The sequence below is a fragment of the Paralichthys olivaceus genome, chromosome 16 (genome assembly GCF_024713975.1).
Source record: "Paralichthys olivaceus isolate ysfri-2021 chromosome 16, ASM2471397v2, whole genome shotgun sequence".
NCBI lineage: Eukaryota > Metazoa > Chordata > Actinopteri > Pleuronectiformes > Paralichthyidae > Paralichthys > Paralichthys olivaceus.
Window position 1 is genome coordinate 11,358,856 of NC_091108.1, and position 21,583 is coordinate 11,380,438.

General features: G+C 42.7%; 1 protein-coding gene across 3 annotated transcripts in view; it reads left to right on the forward strand.

Moving 5' to 3' along the window:
- Positions 1-21,583, forward strand: part of fgf12a (fibroblast growth factor 12a) — a 28,940-nt gene extending 7,357 nt beyond the window's left edge. For 2 of the 3 annotated variants that reach the window (XM_069511805.1, XM_069511804.1), the window contains exons 2-5: positions 3,953-4,063; positions 8,706-8,809; positions 18,168-18,366; positions 18,816-21,583. In XM_069511805.1, the coding sequence (XP_069367906.1) occupies positions 3,953-4,063; positions 8,706-8,809; positions 18,168-18,366; positions 18,816-18,931 (530 nt within the window). In that variant the 3' untranslated portion in view covers positions 18,932-21,583. Of the gene's footprint in view, positions 1-1,051; positions 1,100-3,952; positions 4,064-8,705; positions 8,810-18,167; positions 18,367-18,815 lie in introns of all 3 variants that reach the window. The other variant, XM_069511803.1, reaches the window with a different exon arrangement.

The following is a 21,583-nucleotide window of genomic DNA, read 5'->3' on the forward strand; positions in this document are numbered from 1 at the left end:
ACGCTGTGACGTGACCCCCCCCCCCCCCTTATTTACTGTGATAGTGCTCTGATCAGAATAATCTAATCACCCTCCAACAAAACTGGTGCCACTGTATCCCAGTCAAAGCCGTGGCAGGTTTCTGCTCCAACAGCTTTATAAACCTTCGAATTTGCACACTAATCTTTGTCCCATGCATGCACACCCTCTGAACACACACACAACTTGAACACACACTCACAAATTCTGCCTTAAATGTCCTAATTCAATATTAATGCAGATTGAAGTATACAGAGGGGAGATAAGTTGCACCGCAGTGCACCAAGGCTCTTTTGAGATTAAATGTTTTAATGGTAAATGTTTATTGCAGAGAGGGAGTCTTACTGCAGTGAAGGGGGGCACAGCTTCAGTGATTAAGAGCTACTCCGGCTGTATTGATAGGCACAGGAATAAGCTACACGCTCACTAAAACCCCTTGTAAAGCCGCCCCCTCCCTCTTTTATTCCACTGGTGCTCATGATAACATGACAGGGGTGCATGTCACCCCTCCATGTGCACATCCAGAGAGTTCTGTTATGTGATGGACGACAGCCTCTCAGTGTCTCCCCCACCAGACAGAAGGATGAGGAGAGACAGACAGACAGACAGGGGGAGGGAGACAACAGGGACAGATGTGCAGACCAGCCGGCCAGACAGACTGAATTAAAACCCTGTCGTCGTGCAGCCTCAACAGACACACAAACAATGTCAGTGCCAAACGTGCCACAATAGAATCGTAGAGCGACAACAGAGCAGTCAGGCCTCAACACTGACGGGCAGGTAGGTAACTTCCAGTCACCTGACAGGGCCAATACAAAACCAGAGTGGAGGTCAGACAGCTGTGACACGGGACACATGCTGTATATGTCCTTTACCTGATCGTCCTTTCTATTTCCATCTGATGCCTTAATTTGCCATTATATGTGCATATAAAGAACCGATACACTGGAGAGACTTTATGAATTCTGCCTGTTTAAAAGCCTTGTTGTTTTTCCTTCTATCCCCCCCACCCCCTCCTCCCACCCCTCGTAAGATGCACCCTCGAAACCTCCACAGGTGTCCCATAAGGGCTGCAGGCTAGGTCAGTAGCTCAGCCTCCATCCGTGTGTGCTGTGTTTCTCCTCCTCTTCTCGTCTCCACCCCATCTCGCGCCCATGTCCGACTCCCCCTCGGCCAGGGAGAAGGGGTTGGGGGTGGTGGTTGGTAGGTTGGGTGGGTGGGTGGATGGGGAGGGACGGGATGGGACAGAGAGGGAGGGTAGGGCTTGGGGGCTTCAACACCTGTCTGACAGCCGACGACCCTCTCTCTCTCTCTCTCGCTGATTTGTTTCTTCTTTCTCTCTGTCATCCCTCCTTCTGTGTGGCTTTCGTTTCTTTTGAAGCTTAATTTCCTAGCTCTCCTGTAGCCAGTCGTTCGTTGCATCTCTGTCCCTTTTTCTCTCCGTCTCTGCCTCCCCTCATTTTGTTCCCTGTCTCATTCTCTTTGTCAGTCAATGTCGGATCAGTCGTTACCCTCGCTACTTGTTCTATGTCTGTAAATATGTGTCAAGTACTGCTGTGTAAATGTAGTAGAGGTTCTTATTGTAGTGTACATCGGTGTTTCTGGATATGATGTGCTTCTCCGTGTCAAACGCTATATAAGAACAGGTGACCATTCACCATTTCATGGTCATGATGCCATTTGTCGACATACCTAAATGTGTTTGTCCTTCTGTATTGGTATGAAGTAAAGTTATTGACATTGTAATGATCCGTACACACAGGATGATGATCTCTATGTTGCCACTGGAAGACATTATCCACACACACATGCATATGTTGTAAGGTCTTGGGTGAAGCCTGTTTATACCACATCTCACACACACACACACACACACACACACACACACTTTGCTAAATGATTGGAGCTGATGAGCCGTCAGCGATTGCTCAAGCCCACGATGGAGCCCTAATTTATGGAGGCGTAGTTATCACGTGTGATTTACTGGTGTGCACATTCGTGTGCTTTCACAAAGGCACAGAAAAGCGCACACACACACACACATGCAGACATACACATCCTCCTCACCCTGCCTGTGATGCATGATGAAGGGCCTGTCCCAGGGATTGATGGCCCCACCAAGAGTAGGTGAGTTGGGGGATTGATGGTCAGGGCGACGTACATTTGAACAGCAGATATGAACCCTTTGTAGCCGGGGTCACTACTTAGCCAAGTCTTTATATGGGACCCATTTCTTTATATTGTCAATAGAACCTTTGTGCCAGAACTCTCAAGCAGATTCTACTGTCACAGTTGAAGGCAGATTTGGATATGGATCACTCCTCTCTCTCCAGATACCAAGTTTGAAAATATTTCTTTTTGCCAGATTGTTTGGGTTTATGTGCCGGGCTTGGCTTGGCACTGAATTGCACGACCTCCATGTCTTGTTATGACCTTGGAGGACAGTCAGACTCGCTCCTATGCCTTTATTACAATCACACACTGTGTTTTATTTGTCAGAACATGCCGTGAGCCTTCAAAGCCAGCATTTCCACTGACGTAATGTTTATTTAGGCACATAAAATAAAACTGAGCACAAATTAAACTGTGACAAAATGCATAATTTGTTTCTCTTGTCTGGCAGAGAGTAAACAAAGGATCAGTAATATTCCGCATCTGAGTTGCTGTCTGATTTCAGTGGAGCTTGTTTCAAAAACAACACACACACACACACACACACACTCACATACATGTACGTAGAACGCACAGACACTCAGCGTGTCTTTCTTTATTTGCAGTCAAAATGACTCATGACAGTATTTGCTTGTCAAAAGTCACAACCCAATGCCGGTTTACATTAACAGAGCCATTTTACTCTGCTTTTCAAAAAGATCTTAAAGACCTGCTGGACACGAGACAGACCATGGCGACCACACACGCATTTTCTCTCAGATAAACAAGTTTTTTTTTTACACAGCTATCTCCTTTTTCTTGGCATAGCCCGAGGCCAAGAGGCACTCTTTGCTCTGAGCTAATCCTCATTTCTATCTGCTCCCCTTCGAGCAGCTACTGGCCGGGCGCCAGATGTCACAGCCTCAAAGTTGGAGGTTGGTTCAGGGATACTGTGATGGAGAAAAACCTGCAAAAACTTTAGGTCAACTTCCTTCTGGTCAAGGATCCCTCCCACTGGAATCCTTCTGTGTGAACCTTTTGCCAGTAAAATGTCTTAAATAAAGATTAAATTGAATATCAATCAGGATAACCTCTAAATGTACAGTTGCTTCATACCAAATAAAGAAACCATTGGCATGTCAATGTTTTTAAAAAGGATTTCCAAATAATGCAAAATCATTTTTCTGCACCAGATCCAGTCTGACATTATGAGAAAGTAACAACATTCTCATTGATTTCCTGTCATGGTCTTCCCGTTGTAAGGGCCTTCCAGTCAAACAGCCATTTACCTTTCTGATCTGATGCAACAGATGTGTCATGACAACATGTCGGATTGTGCCTCAGGAATAATAAGTCTTTTTCTGAGTTTTTACCAATGGATAATTATAATTGAGAATTTAATTGTTCTGGTCTAATAATTACAAAATGAAATGTTTTTATTTCTTTGGTGGTACACTCCATCTTAAAGCATCCTCTGGTGTCTTAAAAGGCGCTATATCATTTCAAGTTATTATTATTTTATTATTACAGCCAAGGTGTCTCATTTCAATCAACTAAACACTGAACATTTTCTGTTTGCAAAACAGTTCTTTGTGATGATTTCAGCTTTTGAAATGGTTTGATACAAACTTATGCAAACACTGAGCAGCTGCAGGCAGAGGTGTTTACTCATTCCTGTGTTATTGTCATGATTATCAGACTGTTATTCTGTGGGGATGGGGCCGTGGCTCGGCCGGCGGTTTGTGTGTTTGTGTGCGTGTGTCTGTGTGTGTGTGTCATTCAGAGCCGCAGCTGAAAGGCATCGTGACACGACTGTTCAGCCAGCAGGGCTTCTACCTGCAGATGCAGCCGGATGGAACCATCGACGGCAGCAAGGACGAAAACAGCGACAACAGTGAGTGGAGCATCGTGGAAGCAAGCGCTTCCAGCATAAAACATTTAATGGCAATGAGTCAGTTGGTTATATAATCCGGCATATTACCCCATTTTATATGCTATGCTTTATCATTTTAATTCTTATATAACTGATGCCATTTTGGCAGCCCAAAGCACTCCAAAATTAGTTTAAGAAGCCCCCACTGATTTGGATTATCTACAGTTTTTAAGGGGAACTACTTAAACAGATTCCACAAGGCAGCCTGCCCTCTTTTCTGTATCTGGTTATGCAATGGCATGCATTGATATAAATGTGTCAAAACCTACTCAAATGCTTTGATTTCTGGGTTCATCTTCTCAACAGTTTACCTTTCACAGTGAATAAAATATTTATGGAGTATCTTGCAATAAAACATATTTATTCCTAGGTAGAATTCATTCTGATGAATGTCCCATGTACCTGTTTTAAACCATTTCTATCATGCGTCACATTGTCTTGATTAATTCAGCGCTCAAGAGTGAGTTATTATCACAACAGTTTGTCTTCCTGGAATAACCCATCACCTGAAACAAGTGTAGCCACACAGCATCAGTCCTTGTCACAAAGATCCATCCCTGAGCTACTTCTTAGGGATAATATTTCACTACTGATCGAATTTCCATAGTGGACTACCAATGGATAAATAGTCTACAGGGCATTGTTGCCTAAAGCGCTCAAACCCTCTCCGCTGCCATAGGACCAGAAACAAGGGAATTCTGTAGAATCTGTAGAGACAACAACAACATGTCTTTTGTGATAAGCAAGGGATCAGAGACACCGATCCCATCAGCCACAAAATGAAAAACAGTTCTGGTTGATGGGTGTATGTCAGCAGAGAGTGATTGTCAAAGCGACAGTAACACTACCAGTGTGGTGAGAAGCCCGGCAGGAAGCCAATCATGGCCTCACTTTTTTTTATAACATTCTGCCAAGGGTTGAGGAAGCCGGAGCAAAAACAGATCTTCTGCGAGAACCAATCCAGAACCGAATGTAGAAAGGGGGAAAATTATGACATGTAATGCATTGACTTTCTGTGCCGTTATGTGGCCTCCATTGTGTCCTATAAAGGTTTTGGCTGATGAGGTTTTTGTTGTATGCAAGGGTTTCCCCACCTCTAGGTAATCCTCTTCTTAAGCAGCCCCGCTGGCCCAGGGATGGAGGAATGCAGTGAATAATTCAGCCACAGGAAACTAAAAATACCACCTTCTCCATTTGTACCCAATGAATAATTCTCTCTATGAGATGCCTCAAGCTCAGACAGTCCGATGGAAGAGACAGAGGGAAAGCAGAAGGGAGGAGAAGGTGCAGCGAGACGGATTGGAAATGATTTTAGGAGAAAAACGCAGGGCAAAGAATAAAAGAATCAGAGAGCATGATTAGATAAGATAAAAATGGAGCAAGAAGATTTGGTATTCAGGTCTCGCACTGAACTATTGATTGCCTGGCAGCATTATTAGAATAATAGATTACACCCACCCTTGAACCACACCACCTTTTGACCAGCAGGATCCGGTTATTTATTTTCAGTGGGAGTTTCAGAAGAAGCAATTGGATTGAGGAGAATGTTGATGCCCCCTCCATACAAGGTGCGACCTGAGCCAGTCTACTTTATGTTTTTATAATTTACTATAATTCTGTACCGGATTACAGCAAGCTCCACGACAAGGACACAAATGAAATGAAAACGGTTTTATGGTTGGATGAATGTATTACAAACAACTGACCTTCTGCTTTAATTAAACTAGTGAGCGCCCAGAATGTTGGAGTGTGACCCTCAATGATGTCATCAGGGACAGTATCAAGTGGTTGTATCTTAAATGTGGTTACCAGTGGAAACAGCAAGTGCAGATAATGATGCTGCATATCCCTGGGTCCTCAGCAGCGAACCTGTGAAGTTTGAAGTCAAGTGGTTGTAGAAAGACGGACTGACAGATCAGGTGGGTTGACTGCTGCGATCCTCTCAGTAGGACTAGTGCAGTGTCTTATCTGAATCAACCTGTTTTGAATTAGGCTGTTTGTTTGGCCTGCGGTGATGCTGGTTTCAGCTTTTCTTTTTGAAACCGTCCAAGTGACCTGCAGTAATTGAGCCATGGCAAAGGCTACAGACCGGCTGCAGGACTCAGTCCACAGAACCCTGAAGCTGCACCACCGCTGCTGCACAAAGAGCTGTTCACTTGTTTATTCAAAGTCCAGAGAATCCTGACTCAGAATGCAGAACCTTAAATTTATTTATTTTGAATGTATCGTGCGTCCAAATTGCACTGAATTCGACTCTGCGCCTCTTTGGGCCCTTAACAATACACACGGCAAGTGTGAAGCCAATAAAATGAACAGTTCTTGAGATATGCTTTCTAAAGACAAACAGCTACAATCTTATAGTGAAATTATTAGAAACTTATTTTACCCAAAATATTCAGTTAATTGTGAGAAGTGACAGAATAGAGCTGGTTGTTACTGTATTACACATAAAACTGATTTAAGCATCGGTGACTGGCAGAGCTACACAATTGTCACGGAACACCATTCAATTAATTAACACCCATGTTCCAATTTGCGCAGTTATTAATTTGATTGTCATCAGTTGATCGCCCTCAGTAATTACCTGCACACTCTGAAGGCTCTGGAAAGACAGTGTTGGATATGAGTCACCTGTGGTATCAGGCGCCCACTCCATCTGTATCTGATGCTCTGGGTTTGATGGATAGGATGAAGGAAGGTTACTATTTCATTTTATTGTTTGGAGACTCAGGCATTCATTCCAAGTGCATAATCAACTCTTGCAGAGAGTAGGAGAACTGTGGGAAAAATAATATTAAATACAGTATGTAAGTAACTCACCTATATACCCACATTTCCATCTGGATTTGTGTTTCTCTCTGGATTTGGAGATGTGCCCTCGGCATTTTAAGTTTGGCCCAGTGTTCTTTTTTAAACTAAACCTTTTCTGCAGGGTTTATTTCCTGCTGCGCCAGTATTCCTCACATCAAATGCGCTTCCTTTAGCCTACCTGCAGGTTTTGCTTGTAGCCGATTATTGCTCCACCATAAGACTTGCTGTTTCAAGGATTTTTGCTTTATTGGGTTGTTTAAACCTATTTTGTGTGGCCCTTTGACGATAGCAGATCCCCTTTGAAATCTCTGTCCCCCACACCAGCCTGGACGCTGTCTTTTCTGAGGTTATTAGGAGGAAAGAGGAATTGTCTTCAGATGAGTCACCAGGTACAGACAGCAGTAAGTGCCGCTGTTATGGAATCCATCAACTAGTGGAACTGCAAATAGAAAAGCCAGACATTTAGAAGAATGACAGCTCCTGTCAGCTTTTAATTTTTTTGAGCAGCGATGGCAGGTTGTTATTATAGCTTAATAGTGTCTCACTATATGTTGTCGTTTTTCCTCCCACTTTCCAATTGGGGCATCATTGAGAGTCTTATTCTGGGCCTTATACAGCAAATATGAAATCTCATAGAAAGCTACATTTTGATAGGTGAATGGGCTCTGGCACAGAACATTGCTGGGTGATACGTGACAGAACTGTGCACCCCCAGCAGCAGCCATGAAAAGAGGATAAAAAAAATGAGAAAGAGAGCGTTACGACAGAAGAGATGTGGAAAAAAATCAGAGACGCTGCCCGAGCCTGACAAAACAAGATTTCAGGTGGAAATGGAGTCACATCCTGCATTTATACCCCAATCATCCAGCCCTCAAGGGTATACCCAACTGCAACAGGGGTCAGTGTGTATCACCCACACCAGTGGCCTGAGGGCAGATAGAAACCATTGGCAGGCGAAAGCAGCGTGTCGATATTTATTGAGTGAAATTGAATCTGCTTGGAGGACGGACCTGTGTTGGCACATCTCCTCTTGTCTCTCCAGCTTTATCTGATAGTCCCCATCGCCACTCGCAAGAACAATCATGCCAACAATACAGGCAGCCTGCGGAATGTAAAGTGACCTCACACCCTCACCAAAACCAAAGCCTGTTAGAAGTCACAGTCCAGTCAGCAGAGTCAGCGGAACTCACCTAGAGATGACAATAACTCATATCTGCAAGTTCAGAGCCATTTAGAACTGGATGTTCCACTGGACATTTTCAGAATTAATAATCTCTCTGTATAAACATCAAGTCCTTAATTTGTCATGATTACATTTTTCTGTTGTGGTTATACTCAACTTGTCTAATCTAACAGAGAAAACATAAGATTTTATGTGAGTTTAGATATTTGTCACTGTTCAGCCTCAATTCCTGTGATATAGTGGTTTCATCTCTTTCTGGCTGCCAATTACATCCTTTCAAACAAGAGCTTGTTGTGTACAAAGTCACATAAATGCAAATCAGTGTGACATTGCTTTGAGGACAATTCCATTGAAATTGATGTTGAAGGAGCTTTACCATATTTTCCCAGACAACATTTCAAATACCTGAAAAGTTTTGGTGCCTCAGTGTTTCAATTGTCCACGACCTTTACTGTCCACTTTACTGCCGACAGAAAGCAAAACAACTGAGATCAGAGTCTTTTGTGAAATCTCAAATGTTCTATTCTGTCCTGTCTGTCTGATATCTCTCTTTTGTCTCCCTCTCTCTTTGCATCTGTCCATCCCTCCCTCCGTCTGTCCTCTCTGCAGCCCTGTTTAATCTAATTCCAGTGGGTCTGAGAGTGGTGGCCATCCAGGGCGTGAAGAGTGGGTTATACATCGGCATGAATGGCGAGGGCATGCTCTACAGCTCGGTAAGATACACAACCCTTTTGCTGCTCTTACACGGTTAGGTTGTGCATGTGTGTGTTTGTGTTGCCAGCATGCGTGTTAGCTCATTTACACATGTTGTGTTTTGTTTCTGTTTGTTGTCTCTTCTAATATCCCACTGCAGCAAAGACTCAGCCCTTCCCAACCCTTTCATCTCGGCTCTATTCAAGAGCTCTTCAGATGTGCTCTTGTGGTGCTGCGAAACACTTATTCCCCCCTTTGTTGTTGAAGCAGCACTGCACATGTTTTACATTTAATTTGGCATCAAGTTCCACGGCTCAGCCCCTTTTAAAAAAATCCTCCCTCTTCTTTTACTGGCTACTAACGAAGGCTCATTATATTATATTTCATTATAAACAGAAATCCCAGTGAATTCCATGATCTTTTGATGTGAATGATGTTTCTCTATTCCACTTTCATCCTGACGTCTATCCAGGATTCCTGCTGTCATGAAAGCAAACCACACACCAAAATACCCCTTATTAGATTAACGCAGTCTTTGTTTAGGAATTCATTTGAATTAATCTTTTTTTAATGTTGGCCAAATGTTCATCAGAGTCTAGCACATGCCTTGGAGAAAAAAAAAGGAAAATCAAGACTCGGTGGGGGAGTAAATATTGTGGATGTTTTATTAGCGGTCTAAGCTAGAAGGAGCACACAGGCTGTGGGCTGCAGATGCATGGGTGGGGGTGGACGCAGTCACGGATGTCAGGTGGAGCTGCAGCTTTTGCATTGAGGATGAAGTCATGGTTCTGGAGCACGTTTTATCGAAATAAGTCACAGAGGGATGGAGTGTGTGAGTGAGTGTGTATCTCTGTGTGTGTGTTTGTGTGAGAAAGAGAGAGAGACAAGAAGCTTGAAAAATGGGGTGGGGACATAGACAGATATACAGAGACAGGAAGATATCCCTAGTTGGCATAGTTACATAACCTCCAGTCTCACTGTTCCTAATCTAGTTGAAGATAATGCTATTGGGGGAAGAAGTGGATTGGAGGGCTGCGTTAAAACTCTGCTGAGGGACTTGGCGACGACGGTCTGAATTCAGACGGTCACGGTGAATGACGTGCAATTCATAATTTTTTGTAATAAAATGAAGGACACAGTGAGGCCAGTATCTGCTGTATTCCAACGTGGATTTATTATTAAGTGAGGCGCTTTACTGCAGCAGATCCAGGAGAACATTTTGAAGCCGACCAGACAAATAGCGGTACATGATGTATTTTTTAAAATGCCTACTTGAGTAATTGCGGAGTCGAGTAAATTCAGTGTGACTGGAGCTCAGCTTGGTGTCTCTGCAGATGTATGAGTGCTCACAAGTTCAGAGGAGGACGCACAATGAATGCACAGGTCGTTATGACTCATCCAGGTAGACACACTCATTCATAACTAAAGACCCATGAACAAGAGCACAAGTCACAAGCTTATAGTGAGGCTTATAATAACCCTCCACCCACCTATCTTTGTCTAATTAAGGTTTAGTCGAGCCCAGACAGCAATCTTTGAATGTATTAGATTGACTGAGTTGGGCGCTCAGCATGACTCTGCCACACACACAAACACACACACACACACACACACACACACACACACACACACACACACACACACACACACACACACACACACACACACACAAACACACACACACACACACACACACACACACACACACACACACACAAAAAACTCTCTATAGTTGTAAGGACACTCATTGACAAATCCTAACCATCACAACTAAATACCTAACCCTAACCCTCAAACAACCCTTTGAATTTATGAGGACAAGCCAAAATGTCGATGATGGTACTGAACCAAAATTGTCCCCCCATAAATATAGAAAGACGTGCACACACTCACACACAGATGCCCTTGACAAAATCATTGGTGTCAGAAAACATGCTTATTATTAATTAAAAATGATTCAGTCTCTCTGTGTCAAACAGGCAGCGTTCAGCTTGACAAACTTGACTCTCCACGTGTCTTTTTAATCGCCATTTTTCCAAACTTTTGACCTCTTTATCGCAGGGATAATTTGTCAGGAGAGGATATGTCGTGGTGTAAAAGTCCCTTTTAAATAAAGCAGTAAAGCGGGTGTGCTCTCTGGACATATGGAGGATGTCCGGTTTCTCAGTCCTGAAGCGAGGGAAATTAGCATTCGTTGGTAAGTGTATGTGTGGGTGGTAGACTTTTAAGCCTCAGAGAGCTCGTAAAGAGGCTAATTTAAGATGCAGACCTTTGGATGAAAGCACAGATGGTCTTGGCTTCTCTCTCTAATCCCTGTTATTTACCTGTTTAATTTACCAATTCAGATGAATGGGATGGAAAGTGTTGGAAGTGTTTCAGGAGGACGGTAAAGGGGAACATTTCCATTAATTATTTATACATTTATGAAAGCTCTTGTGGTAGAATCACTTCCATTCCTCATACTTACTCATATTTACTTTTATTATCATTTATCCTGCAGCCTTTCCCCCACGCCTCCCGCTCTCTTTCATTCAAGGTCTTCATTACTTCCTTTTTGCCTCTCCAAACTTTAACATTTCTTGCTTGCTTGTTTGTTTCAACTTGTTTTGTTTTCCTAACATCTAAGAGCGGAGATGAACAATCTACCGCACCCCACTCCCTTCACATCCTCTCGGGAGGCAATTACTGTGGGATATCCTCCTATACCTCCCTAACGCTCCCTCCCTGTTCTCCTTTTTTGCTCCCTTCTTCTTTGCACTGTCTTGTCAGATGAGGGAATGCGACGAGCTTTACTTTCACTGTGTCGAAGATGAGTTGTTGTTGTGTTGCTGCTTTGTGAAGCCAGTCGCTTACACTCTTTAATCTAGTTGTGTACGTGCTTACATCATGGTCCTTTTTGTTGGTCAGTTTATCATTATCTTGGCTTTTTAAGCCCGGAGTGCAGACCGACCTCACAGCCGAGCCTGTTGCTGAAGGCTGACGGTAGCTGCGGGTGAGTGGGGTGATAACGCTTGTGTGTAGTGTTTAGCGATTGAGTGCGTGGGGGCTGAGCATCTACAATCAAGAGTTCCCTTCCATTATTTATAACATTTCTCAATATGACCTAGTTTAGTGCACAGCAGCAACCACTGTTCTCTCTCACTGGTTTCTCCATCTATCTATCTATCTATCTATCTATCTATCTATCTATCTATCTATCTATCTATCTATCTATCTATCTATCTATCTATCTGTCTGTCTGTCTGTCTGTCTGTCTGTCTGTCTGTCTGTCTGTCTGTCTGTCTGTCTGTCTGTCTGTCTGTCTGTCTGTCTGTCTGTCTGTCTGTCTATCTGTCTATCTATCTATCTATCTATCTATCTATCTATCTATCTATCTATCTATCTATCTATCTATCTGTCTGTCTGTCTGTCTGTCTGTCTATGTGTTTATCTGTCTGTCTCACTCTCTCTCTCTTTATCTATCTGTATATCTCTATCTGTGTCTCTATCTATCCATCTATCTCACTCCCTCTCTCTCTCTCCATACAAACACATGCTTTATCTTTTTGACGGTTTATTCTTTGTGTCACATAAGAAAAGAATGTGTGACGGTTAAATCTTCATTGAGGGCCCCGAGGGATGAGTGAGTGACAGTTGGCGTGGAAGGTCAGGGCTTCAGATTTTTGTTGAGTGACAGATAATAATGGAGATTTGTCAGTTGACTCTGCCCTCCCTCACATGTCTTGATCATTTTCTGTTTCTAAAACAATAAAAGTTATAATGAGTTATTGTGTTGAATCAGAAAGTGTGTTTTTGGATGCGTCAGGGTTGAAGATAATCTGTAGTATTACTTACTTAATTATCCACATTGACCTCTGTGGGACATATCGGGGGTCCGCCACGGTCCTGTGCCTTGTATGATGCTTTGCCACATAACAGACCCATTTTGTCTAGTACAGTTATCACCATTTTTTAAAATTCTTTGATGACCTGAGCTGACGGAGCTATTTTGTACATGATCTGCGAATTTCATGCTCCAAGGTGAACCGATTTGGGTCCTAGGAAACTCCTAAATCTGTAATATAGACAAATAAAAAGAATAGAGCACCCTTTTGGAAATATATTTGTTAAAAATCCCACAAGGTGCTCTTTAGCACAGAGGTCATGAATTTGTGAAATTTGAGGAAAAATGTAATAAACCTTTATTAGTGTGGCTAGTGCATGCCAGTGGTAATGCAAATTTTAGAATTTTAGGATTTTTCTTTTCACACATAAATTCTTCACTTCATCACCCAATTATTTAATCTCTGAAGTTACAGAAAATTGTAAAAAGGGTCTATTTGAATGACATTGTTACAGATGATGTTTTGCATTTTTGCTTGATAACTGACCTGAAAAATTAATCAATTATCAAAAATTGTTGGTGAATCCCCCATCAGTATACTAGTAACTTATTAGACTAACTGCTTTGGCTCTTGGGTGCATACACATTAAACAAAGTTATATGTTTGTGCTGACAGTCATAATGACAGATAGTGACAATGCCCACTGCAGAGAATAAGAAAAAAAAGAGAGGAGGAAGAGCATTTGTAGAATAAATAGAGAAAAAGTATTAAGTTACCTCTATTGCTTTGTGTTTAGGGTTTGAATTTAGCCACTGGCCACCGACGTCGTCTCTGCGGGAAGATTTTAAAGGACAAAACAGCACCTTGTTTCAAAGTGATTGAGTAACAGAGTGAGACGGAGGAAAAAGATAAACAGCAAGAGGAGGATAGAAAAAGTGAGAACAAGGGGTTTTCAGTTTAAGTAATGTCTAGACAATCCCCGACCTGAATCTCTCCCAGAATAACAATGAGCTCCGTGGGAGTTCCATGGCAGGGCAGGGATTCTTCTCACTGAGGCCAGATCTCTCTGATATACCCGTGTCTCAGTGTCATAGGTCCTCCCCACATCCTCATCTTTATCCAGTCACAGGACGCCTATTCACAGCAAGCAGGGCTGTTTAATGCAGAGCTGCAGAGCTGCCTGTCTTTTTGGGTGGAGCCGCAAACTGATTTGGATTCAGGATGCATTCAACCCAGTTCTTTTGGCAACCCAGTTTTATATCCATTACATATTGCTCTCTTGCGTCATGCTTCATTTACTTTGTATTCCCCCTGTTATAAGCCCAGAGCTCACAAACATCAACTCATTCATTTCTGTCTAAATATACAGTTTGATTTTTTTATCCTGGTGTTGACATTGTGTGGCAACAGACTCCAAGACCAAGACATCTTGTAATCCACAGACACTGTTATGAATAAGATAAGATACATCTCACAATAACTCTTGTAAACCAGTAAACCCCTCCGGCCTCGGTCATGCGCTGTGAGAGCACGGACGGGCTTGCGTGTCGGCAGGCATTTGGTCTAAATGAAATGATTGGTCATGTTTATCAGAGTCCTGCGAGGGCCACGGAAACCAATTTGTTTATTGACTGCTATCGTGGTGACAAGAGAGTTTCAACAAATGGGATAAAAAATTGTTTCAGAAACAACGTACCAATCCTGTCATTTAACGTCCACTGATTAATTCCAGTATTGTTTTTTTCAAACAAACACAGTTTACTTTCATTGTCTCGCACTAACATTTGTAGCATCTGTTGGTGCTTGGATCGACGTGTTTAATACATTTTCATCCATATAAAGTGTTTGCGAAGTCACTTCTTGGAAACCCTGCATTGTTTACATTCATGTTTACATTGACTATCACATTCCTTGTTCTCCAGCTTTATTACGGTGCTTTGGGCATTAGAGCCACAGCTATTCATCTGTGGAATAGCCTCCCTTATAGCCTCCCTTCGACAGACATAGGTGTTTGTTGAACTAACTGGCAATTACCATCACACGTGAAGCTAGCAGCTAATGTTCTTCAGACTGTTTGCGACTCTTCTCTACTTCTAGTTCTTCTTATCTCCTTCATGTTTTATGACCTGCATTCACTGCACATTTGCATTTCTGCAGCAGACCTGTGTATTGCGTCACCTGCGGACTCTATGTGAGTTTGTAGAAAAAGAAAATTATAAATAATGGGAACTGGGTCGTCAAATTTAAATATAAATACCTTTATTGTATTCCCTCGTATAAGATCTGTGCCTGCATGATCACATCTACCTACTATTTACTACAATAGATGTACGTTCAGTGGCAAATTTTTATAAACATTAATGGAAAGAGTAAAAACTGCTGAAATATTTTAGGCCTGTATTCTACCTCCCCCTCCATGGTGTTTTTTCAGAAGGTCTCAGGTTGACCTCTGTGTTTATTTATCTTTAGCTCCCCGCTGGGACCCCTAACGGCAGCAGTCTCATGTGCCCAGTTTCACTAACAAGTCCTTCGCCTCTATCCTTCACATCCCCACAGAATATAAAGAAGTGTCCTTGTAATCAGTTTACCATCACTAAGTGCAGCCTGAAATGTGCCACCTCTTTTTTCCCTAAATCCTCCCTGTTTTTTGCAGCAGGGATGGCTTTCGTCAATTATGTATTCCTGGCAGAGGAAGTGACAGGGCAAACCTGTTGGCCTGCATTTTTAATCAGGTGCACTGCATTGACTGTGTAAATAGTACACATGTCAGTTCGGCAATGGGTATTTTAGTCCATATCCTTCCCTGCGTTGTTCTGTGGTTTTAGCGTGTCCATTAAGCAGAGCCCATTAATCAGGAAAAACTCTGACCCTGTCTTGTTCACCTCATATTTCCTCTCAGTCACCCGCAAACAAGACACTTTGTCAAAGACTTCAAAGTCACTTACATTCCACCCCTATCATTCCCAAGCCACGGCCAGGGTGCTTTCTATACCGCTCCGAGCCTTGTCATAGATGGGAACAGAGTGTTGTCCTTGTGGACACATTTAGAGGGGATTCTACAGTGTGTCAGCAAAGCAAAGTGGTGGGTAGGATAGCAGAGAGCACTAATGTCTTTGTGTGGGTGTGTACGTGCATGTGCTCGGCCTGATTTTGGCTCCAAACAGATGAAGCGGGAAAGAAGCCTGCTGGTTTGTAATCTATCACTTGCTCCCACCTGCCCACACAAACACATATGTTCACACACAAACACACACAGAGCCAGACAGGCTCGACGTGACCCCCAGTGCCCTGACAGAGGGAGAGATGTCTGCTCTTTGACACCGTGTCAGCGGGCCCAGATAACCACTTCGCCACGAAGCCTCTCTCTTGCTGACCAGCGAGACGTTTCCTCGCCACCGACCATGTGACCTCACCTTCCCCGAGTCCTTTACAAAGCCTGCTGTGCCCTGCTGTGTCTTATAAATGAGCAGTCGCACACACTGTGACTCATTTTCAGAGATGTGGCACAGCGTACAGCAAAGACACTGATATACACACTCGTAAAACAGCTTTGTTTTTGCAGAACTAACTAACTTTTTTCAGAACAGACATAGCGACAAAGCCTCAGAGGTTTATTACCTGACTCAGCAGTTCCCCTCTGCTCTTCAGAGCTTTCTCCCAATGCAAATTATTTTAGAGTTTCACTGTGCTGTTTTCAGTGATCTCATCAGCCAGCAGCTGTTTCAGCATAACATTTTTTAATAAATATTATCTCCAAGATTCCAAACCAGCCACAAAAGGCAGAAAACAAAGCAACCACTTGGAGAACTTCCGCCATAAGGAGCCAGATATATTTCTCTGTGGTGGTGGTTTGGAGTTGGTGGAGAACAAAACTGAGCCAAAAGTAAAGGGAACAAAGGATTCAAATTTGTCAGGTAACCATGGGCATGTCTTCAAATGAATGTGTCTGGTGGGTGTGTTCATCTGTTTGGTTGGGTAATGTGACAACATGTTAATAATAACCTTCCCGCTTGATGCTCCAAAACAATGCAGAGAACACGCCCCATATTTTATAGCTATTAATTGCATGAGGTGGATCCTTTTACGAGTCAGTTCATCCAAAATTACAAAATGGCGGGTTCAGTGGTATCTTGACATGTGGATGGAGATTAGGTTTAGCCTGACAAGGTTTTAGATGAGATTTATTTGAATTAAAGTTTGTTTGTAATGATCATAGTTTTGACAACTGGCAGAGTCTTTTTTTCAGAGTCAGTGTCACTCTTACTTTGGATAATCCACAGACCTCAGAATTATATTTCTTCAGTAAGAAGTGCATTTTTTCCTGGAACGACTTTCTCACATTCAGTTCATCTCGACTGTAATGCAGTGCAGGCAGAAAACATCAATACTGATATGCTAAACCTGCTGAAACTAAATAAACACAGTCAACATAGCTACAACAGATAACTATGTGTTTTGTGATTTGGGTGGCCCATCCCTTTAATGTAACATTTTCTCCACCTCTCCCCCACTCTTTATCCTTGACTCTTTCAAAGACTCTCCCACTCCCTATCTCTCTCTCTCACACACACAAACACACACACACACACGCGCGCTTACGCTCTCACCCAAACACGTAAACGGTCACCTCCAGCGGGAAGCGGAATTGGGCTGTCAGTCAAATGGACAACCTTAAAAGGGCACAGAATCCTGCAGCAGGTATTAATGAATGAAATACAGCACCAACACCCGCTTCCCCCCGGCCACAACACACACTCGCACAGGCACACACTTAATGCGAAGGCTGCCTAAACTGAGGTGGCCCATCATCCACCGAGGCAGCTGTTCCACATCACCTGCATCTATTTTGGATGCACATGATTTCACAGTCCTTCAACCTGGCTGGAGTTGGTTTTGATTTTCACCTTTTGCAGACAGGAAATATTTAGACTACAGGGAGAGCAAGAGATGTATATTTAGAATTCACTGCGTCTAATATTTAACAAAAACATTCCTGCAGCTTGGATCTATAATGAATGACAGAACTAGGAACATTGTTTCCTCTTTGGCATCGTCATGGCAATAATCTGGCTCTGCACTAACCAGCATTGTCTCAGTATGTGGATCTTTTCCTGACATTCGCCTCCACTTCCTCTCTGTCCCCTTGACTTTCTCTCGACTTTGTTAATGAAGCAGAGATAAAAATCTTCCACTGGTATTATTATTATTCTAATAAGACTATCATTCTCATTACTTGGGGGAGGTGTGTGTGTGTGTGTGTGTGTGTGTGTGTGTATATGCGTGCGTGTGTGTGATTACAGTATGTCTGCTGAACTTGGCAATGTACACATGATTAGTAATGAAAGCCAGTATTGGCAGAGTAAAACAGACACAAGCTTTGGACTTCATTAACTAAAATCCTCTGTCTGTCATGCTGCTGGTTGTTTCTCCATGTGTCTTTTATATTTATGTTGATGCAAATTAAATTATTTGTGTGCACTGATTTATATCTCTAATCCTTAATGTCTGCATCTGTGTCCTCCGCGCCACTCCTCATCTGCCCATCTGTTCGCAGGAAATGTTCACACCGGAGTGCAAGTTCAAGGAGTCTGTTTTCGAGAACTACTACGTGATCTACTCGTCCACTGTGTACCGACAGCAGGAGTCGGGCCGAGCCTGGTTCCTCGGCCTCACCAAGGAGGGGCAAGTAATGAAAGGCAATCGGGTCAAGAAGACTAAACCCTCATCGCACTTTGTGCCCAGGCCCATTGAAGGTATGAAAACGCTTGTGGAAAATTCTTTATTTGCTGATAAATACTGCTTAATAACCCACCTGTGAGAATGCATGTTTTGTCCCTCTTAACCATAAATTCTGCACCTTATTACTGATACTACTGTGAATTTACTGTATTAGATATATAACCTCTATCATGTTTCTCGTTCAAGCAGTGTTTGATAGATATTATCATGAGAACTTGTCAAGCATTGTGGAAAGAAAGTGCTGACTTGGTCCTAAATACCCATCTTATCCATCCCAGCCTGGTATAATTATCCCTCCAGCCTCACACCTGACCTTGTCTCCGTCTGCACATTCATCTCTCCAATCTCAATTGTCCCCTTTCTGAGCTCCTCCCCCTCTTTGTCCCTCTCCTTTCCTCTCCTCTCCTCTCCGCTTCTCTCCTCTCCTCAACTCTCCTTTCCTCCCCCGGCATCTCCACTTCAGTTTGTATGTACAGGGAGCCGTCACTGCATGAGATAGAGGAGAAGCACCGCTCCAGAAAGAGCTCAGGGACTCCCACCATGAACGGAGGGAAAGCTGTCAATCAGGATTCTACATAGCAGCAAAGAGGAGGGGCTTCCAGCTGGGATGGGGGAGTGGCTTCATCCTGACTCAAGGGGCGGGGGCCATCGGAATACTCGCTCCCCCCCAAGATACATACCACTATCCCCTCTGAAGACGGGAGCTACGTATTACTGTACACCCGAGACAACAAAAACTGAACTATTGCCTGTGAAATACTTTTAGATGAATTAATATGAAACCAGAGGATATATATATATATATGAAAAAAAGAATATTTTCAATCAGGACTTGACCAACATTTTATGCAAAAAAAGAAAAAAAGCTGTGATAAACAAAGAATGGTGGTCTCTCTTCACACAAATACAAATATCTATCATTTCCAATTTATGCTGTGAAAAACAAGCTTTAATACATGTTCAATTTCCACAAGGTGAGTTTTTTTTAATCTAAATGCTAATGCACTCTCATGTGCTTAATTGTGTTATTGCCGTCAGTAATATCTATATCATCATCATCAGGTTAGGCATTGTTTTTGAGATCATTTTTTATTTTACTGTTATTACTCCTTTATTTTTTTTCTCTCACAGTTTGATCTCCCATGTACTGTCACACTACCTGCTCTGGTGTGAGGGTAAGACTGAATGTATTTGACAGTTCTCTATGTTGAACTGAGACAGAGCGCTTAGGATGGGATATAATACTCAGGTGTGTACTGTACGTTAGACTTATGAGACTAAATGGACAGACAGAGCTGTTAGAAATAGTTGGACACAAACTCCCCTACGTTGTCCTGCTATGACGGGACAGGACTGATAAAAAGCAATATAATAGCAAGCGATTGAGTATAATACGCTAATACTCTGACAACACATCGCTGTGATTGTCAGTAGAGAAGACTGATGAAGAAAAGTTGTTTGAGGAGGTAAAATCGAGGGTAAAACTGTTTTAAACTGTTTCAGTAAACTTTGTAAGGTTTATGAGGTTGTATGTAGAGATGTCCACACTCATCTACTATTCTCTCCAAAACCTGAGAAGAAAATAAAGACCAGCATCAGCACTACGAGCCATGGCCAGAAAAAGGTCACTTCACATTTGCACCTCAAGAAACACAGACCCCTTTTCTTTCCACTGATATCTAGGTTATAACAACAACTCCCCAACTGTATCTACATACCATCATTCATGCTTTTGGTCTTTACGGACGAATTGTGAAATATTCCTTTCTAAAGAGGATGTCTTTTAAATGGAAGCTGTTTTGACAAGAGTTGTGTTTCTGTGATTTCCTGTTTCTTTTATTGTAAAGGCATTAGAGGTTCCTCAGCACAGGTCTGACTGCCTGACTGTTTAATCATCCACCAACTTGACCTGTTGATATCGTCGATTTGGTGTCGCTATCACAGAGACTTTCCCGTCACAACGGAAGCAGAGTGCTTCAATGAGGAGCCAGTATATCTGGAGTTAACCAGGTTCTAGGAAGTGTGTTTCCATCCCAGTGAAAGCTGTTTGTTCTCTCGTACATGGTCCTGATTTAGTGACCCATGAAAAGAGCCATTTGCTCCATTGTGGAGGAAAGTCAGGTCTGTGTATGAGAAGGTGGATTGACCAGTACACCGCACACACTGCGTACACTCTCATAACTCATTCCTAATCCCCCGATTAGTTCGTCTAACTCAGGAAGTCCTCCTATTGTTCCGTGAATGGGACGAGATGAGCAATGGCTGACCACCTGTCTTCCAGCCCCCATGGCACAAAGCCTGGCCACTGACCAGCGTGGTGTTTAAAGAGGTCGGGATGGGGTTGATGGTGTTTTTGTCATTTTAAAGACAGTGTACAGCTAAGCTCAGCCAGGTTAGGAAGTTTGATGAAGGGACAAGAGGAGGTCTGACAAAGCATGAACATTGCATGATTGTAAAAGTTGATGTTAGCTTTGTTTGATTTTGAGGTGAGAGCAGGAAGAATTGTGGAAGAATAGCTGCAAAACCTTTTAATGCAACATTTTAATCAGTATTTGCAGCGAGAGCTCCTTCATCTCTCCTGTAACTGTTTGGAAATGTTGTGCTGGGTTGGTGGTATGTACAGTAAATAGCACACATTCAGCCGCACAGAGCAAAGCGCAGTGATATATCATCATGGATCTGGGAGAGTCTTCCATCTGGGGCCTGGATCCATCGCTGGTGCAAATAACCTGCAAGAGCTAATGGTAGATTAGTTCAACTTCCACAGCACCTACAGCATCACAGAGATACACACAGTATATTTGACTCTGAAAGTCAACAGGCAAGACCAGCATATATCAGAATGTTTTTTATAGAGGTTTATATTGGTGCAAATGAGATACATGTGGATTCAAAGCAATGCATGAAATTGGATGTACCCGGTGTCAACTGTTGAACGAGAGACCTGGAGGAAGAGATGAGGAAAAGAAAGGAGGTGAAAACAGATGAGCAGTAACGCAGAGCACTTTTGGTGGGTTTATCGATGTATGACAGGGTGAGCGAAGGTTTCGGTTGTACGTGGTATCAAGTATAATTTGTTACTTTTATGTTTGCAGAGGATTTCACTGCATCGGAACACGCTCATATATGCATTATGAATTGTGAGATGAAATTAAAAATATGCATTGATAATAAAAATCAGAATGAAGTTAGTGATTGTTTAAGAATAAAAACTATGTTATCAAAAACTTT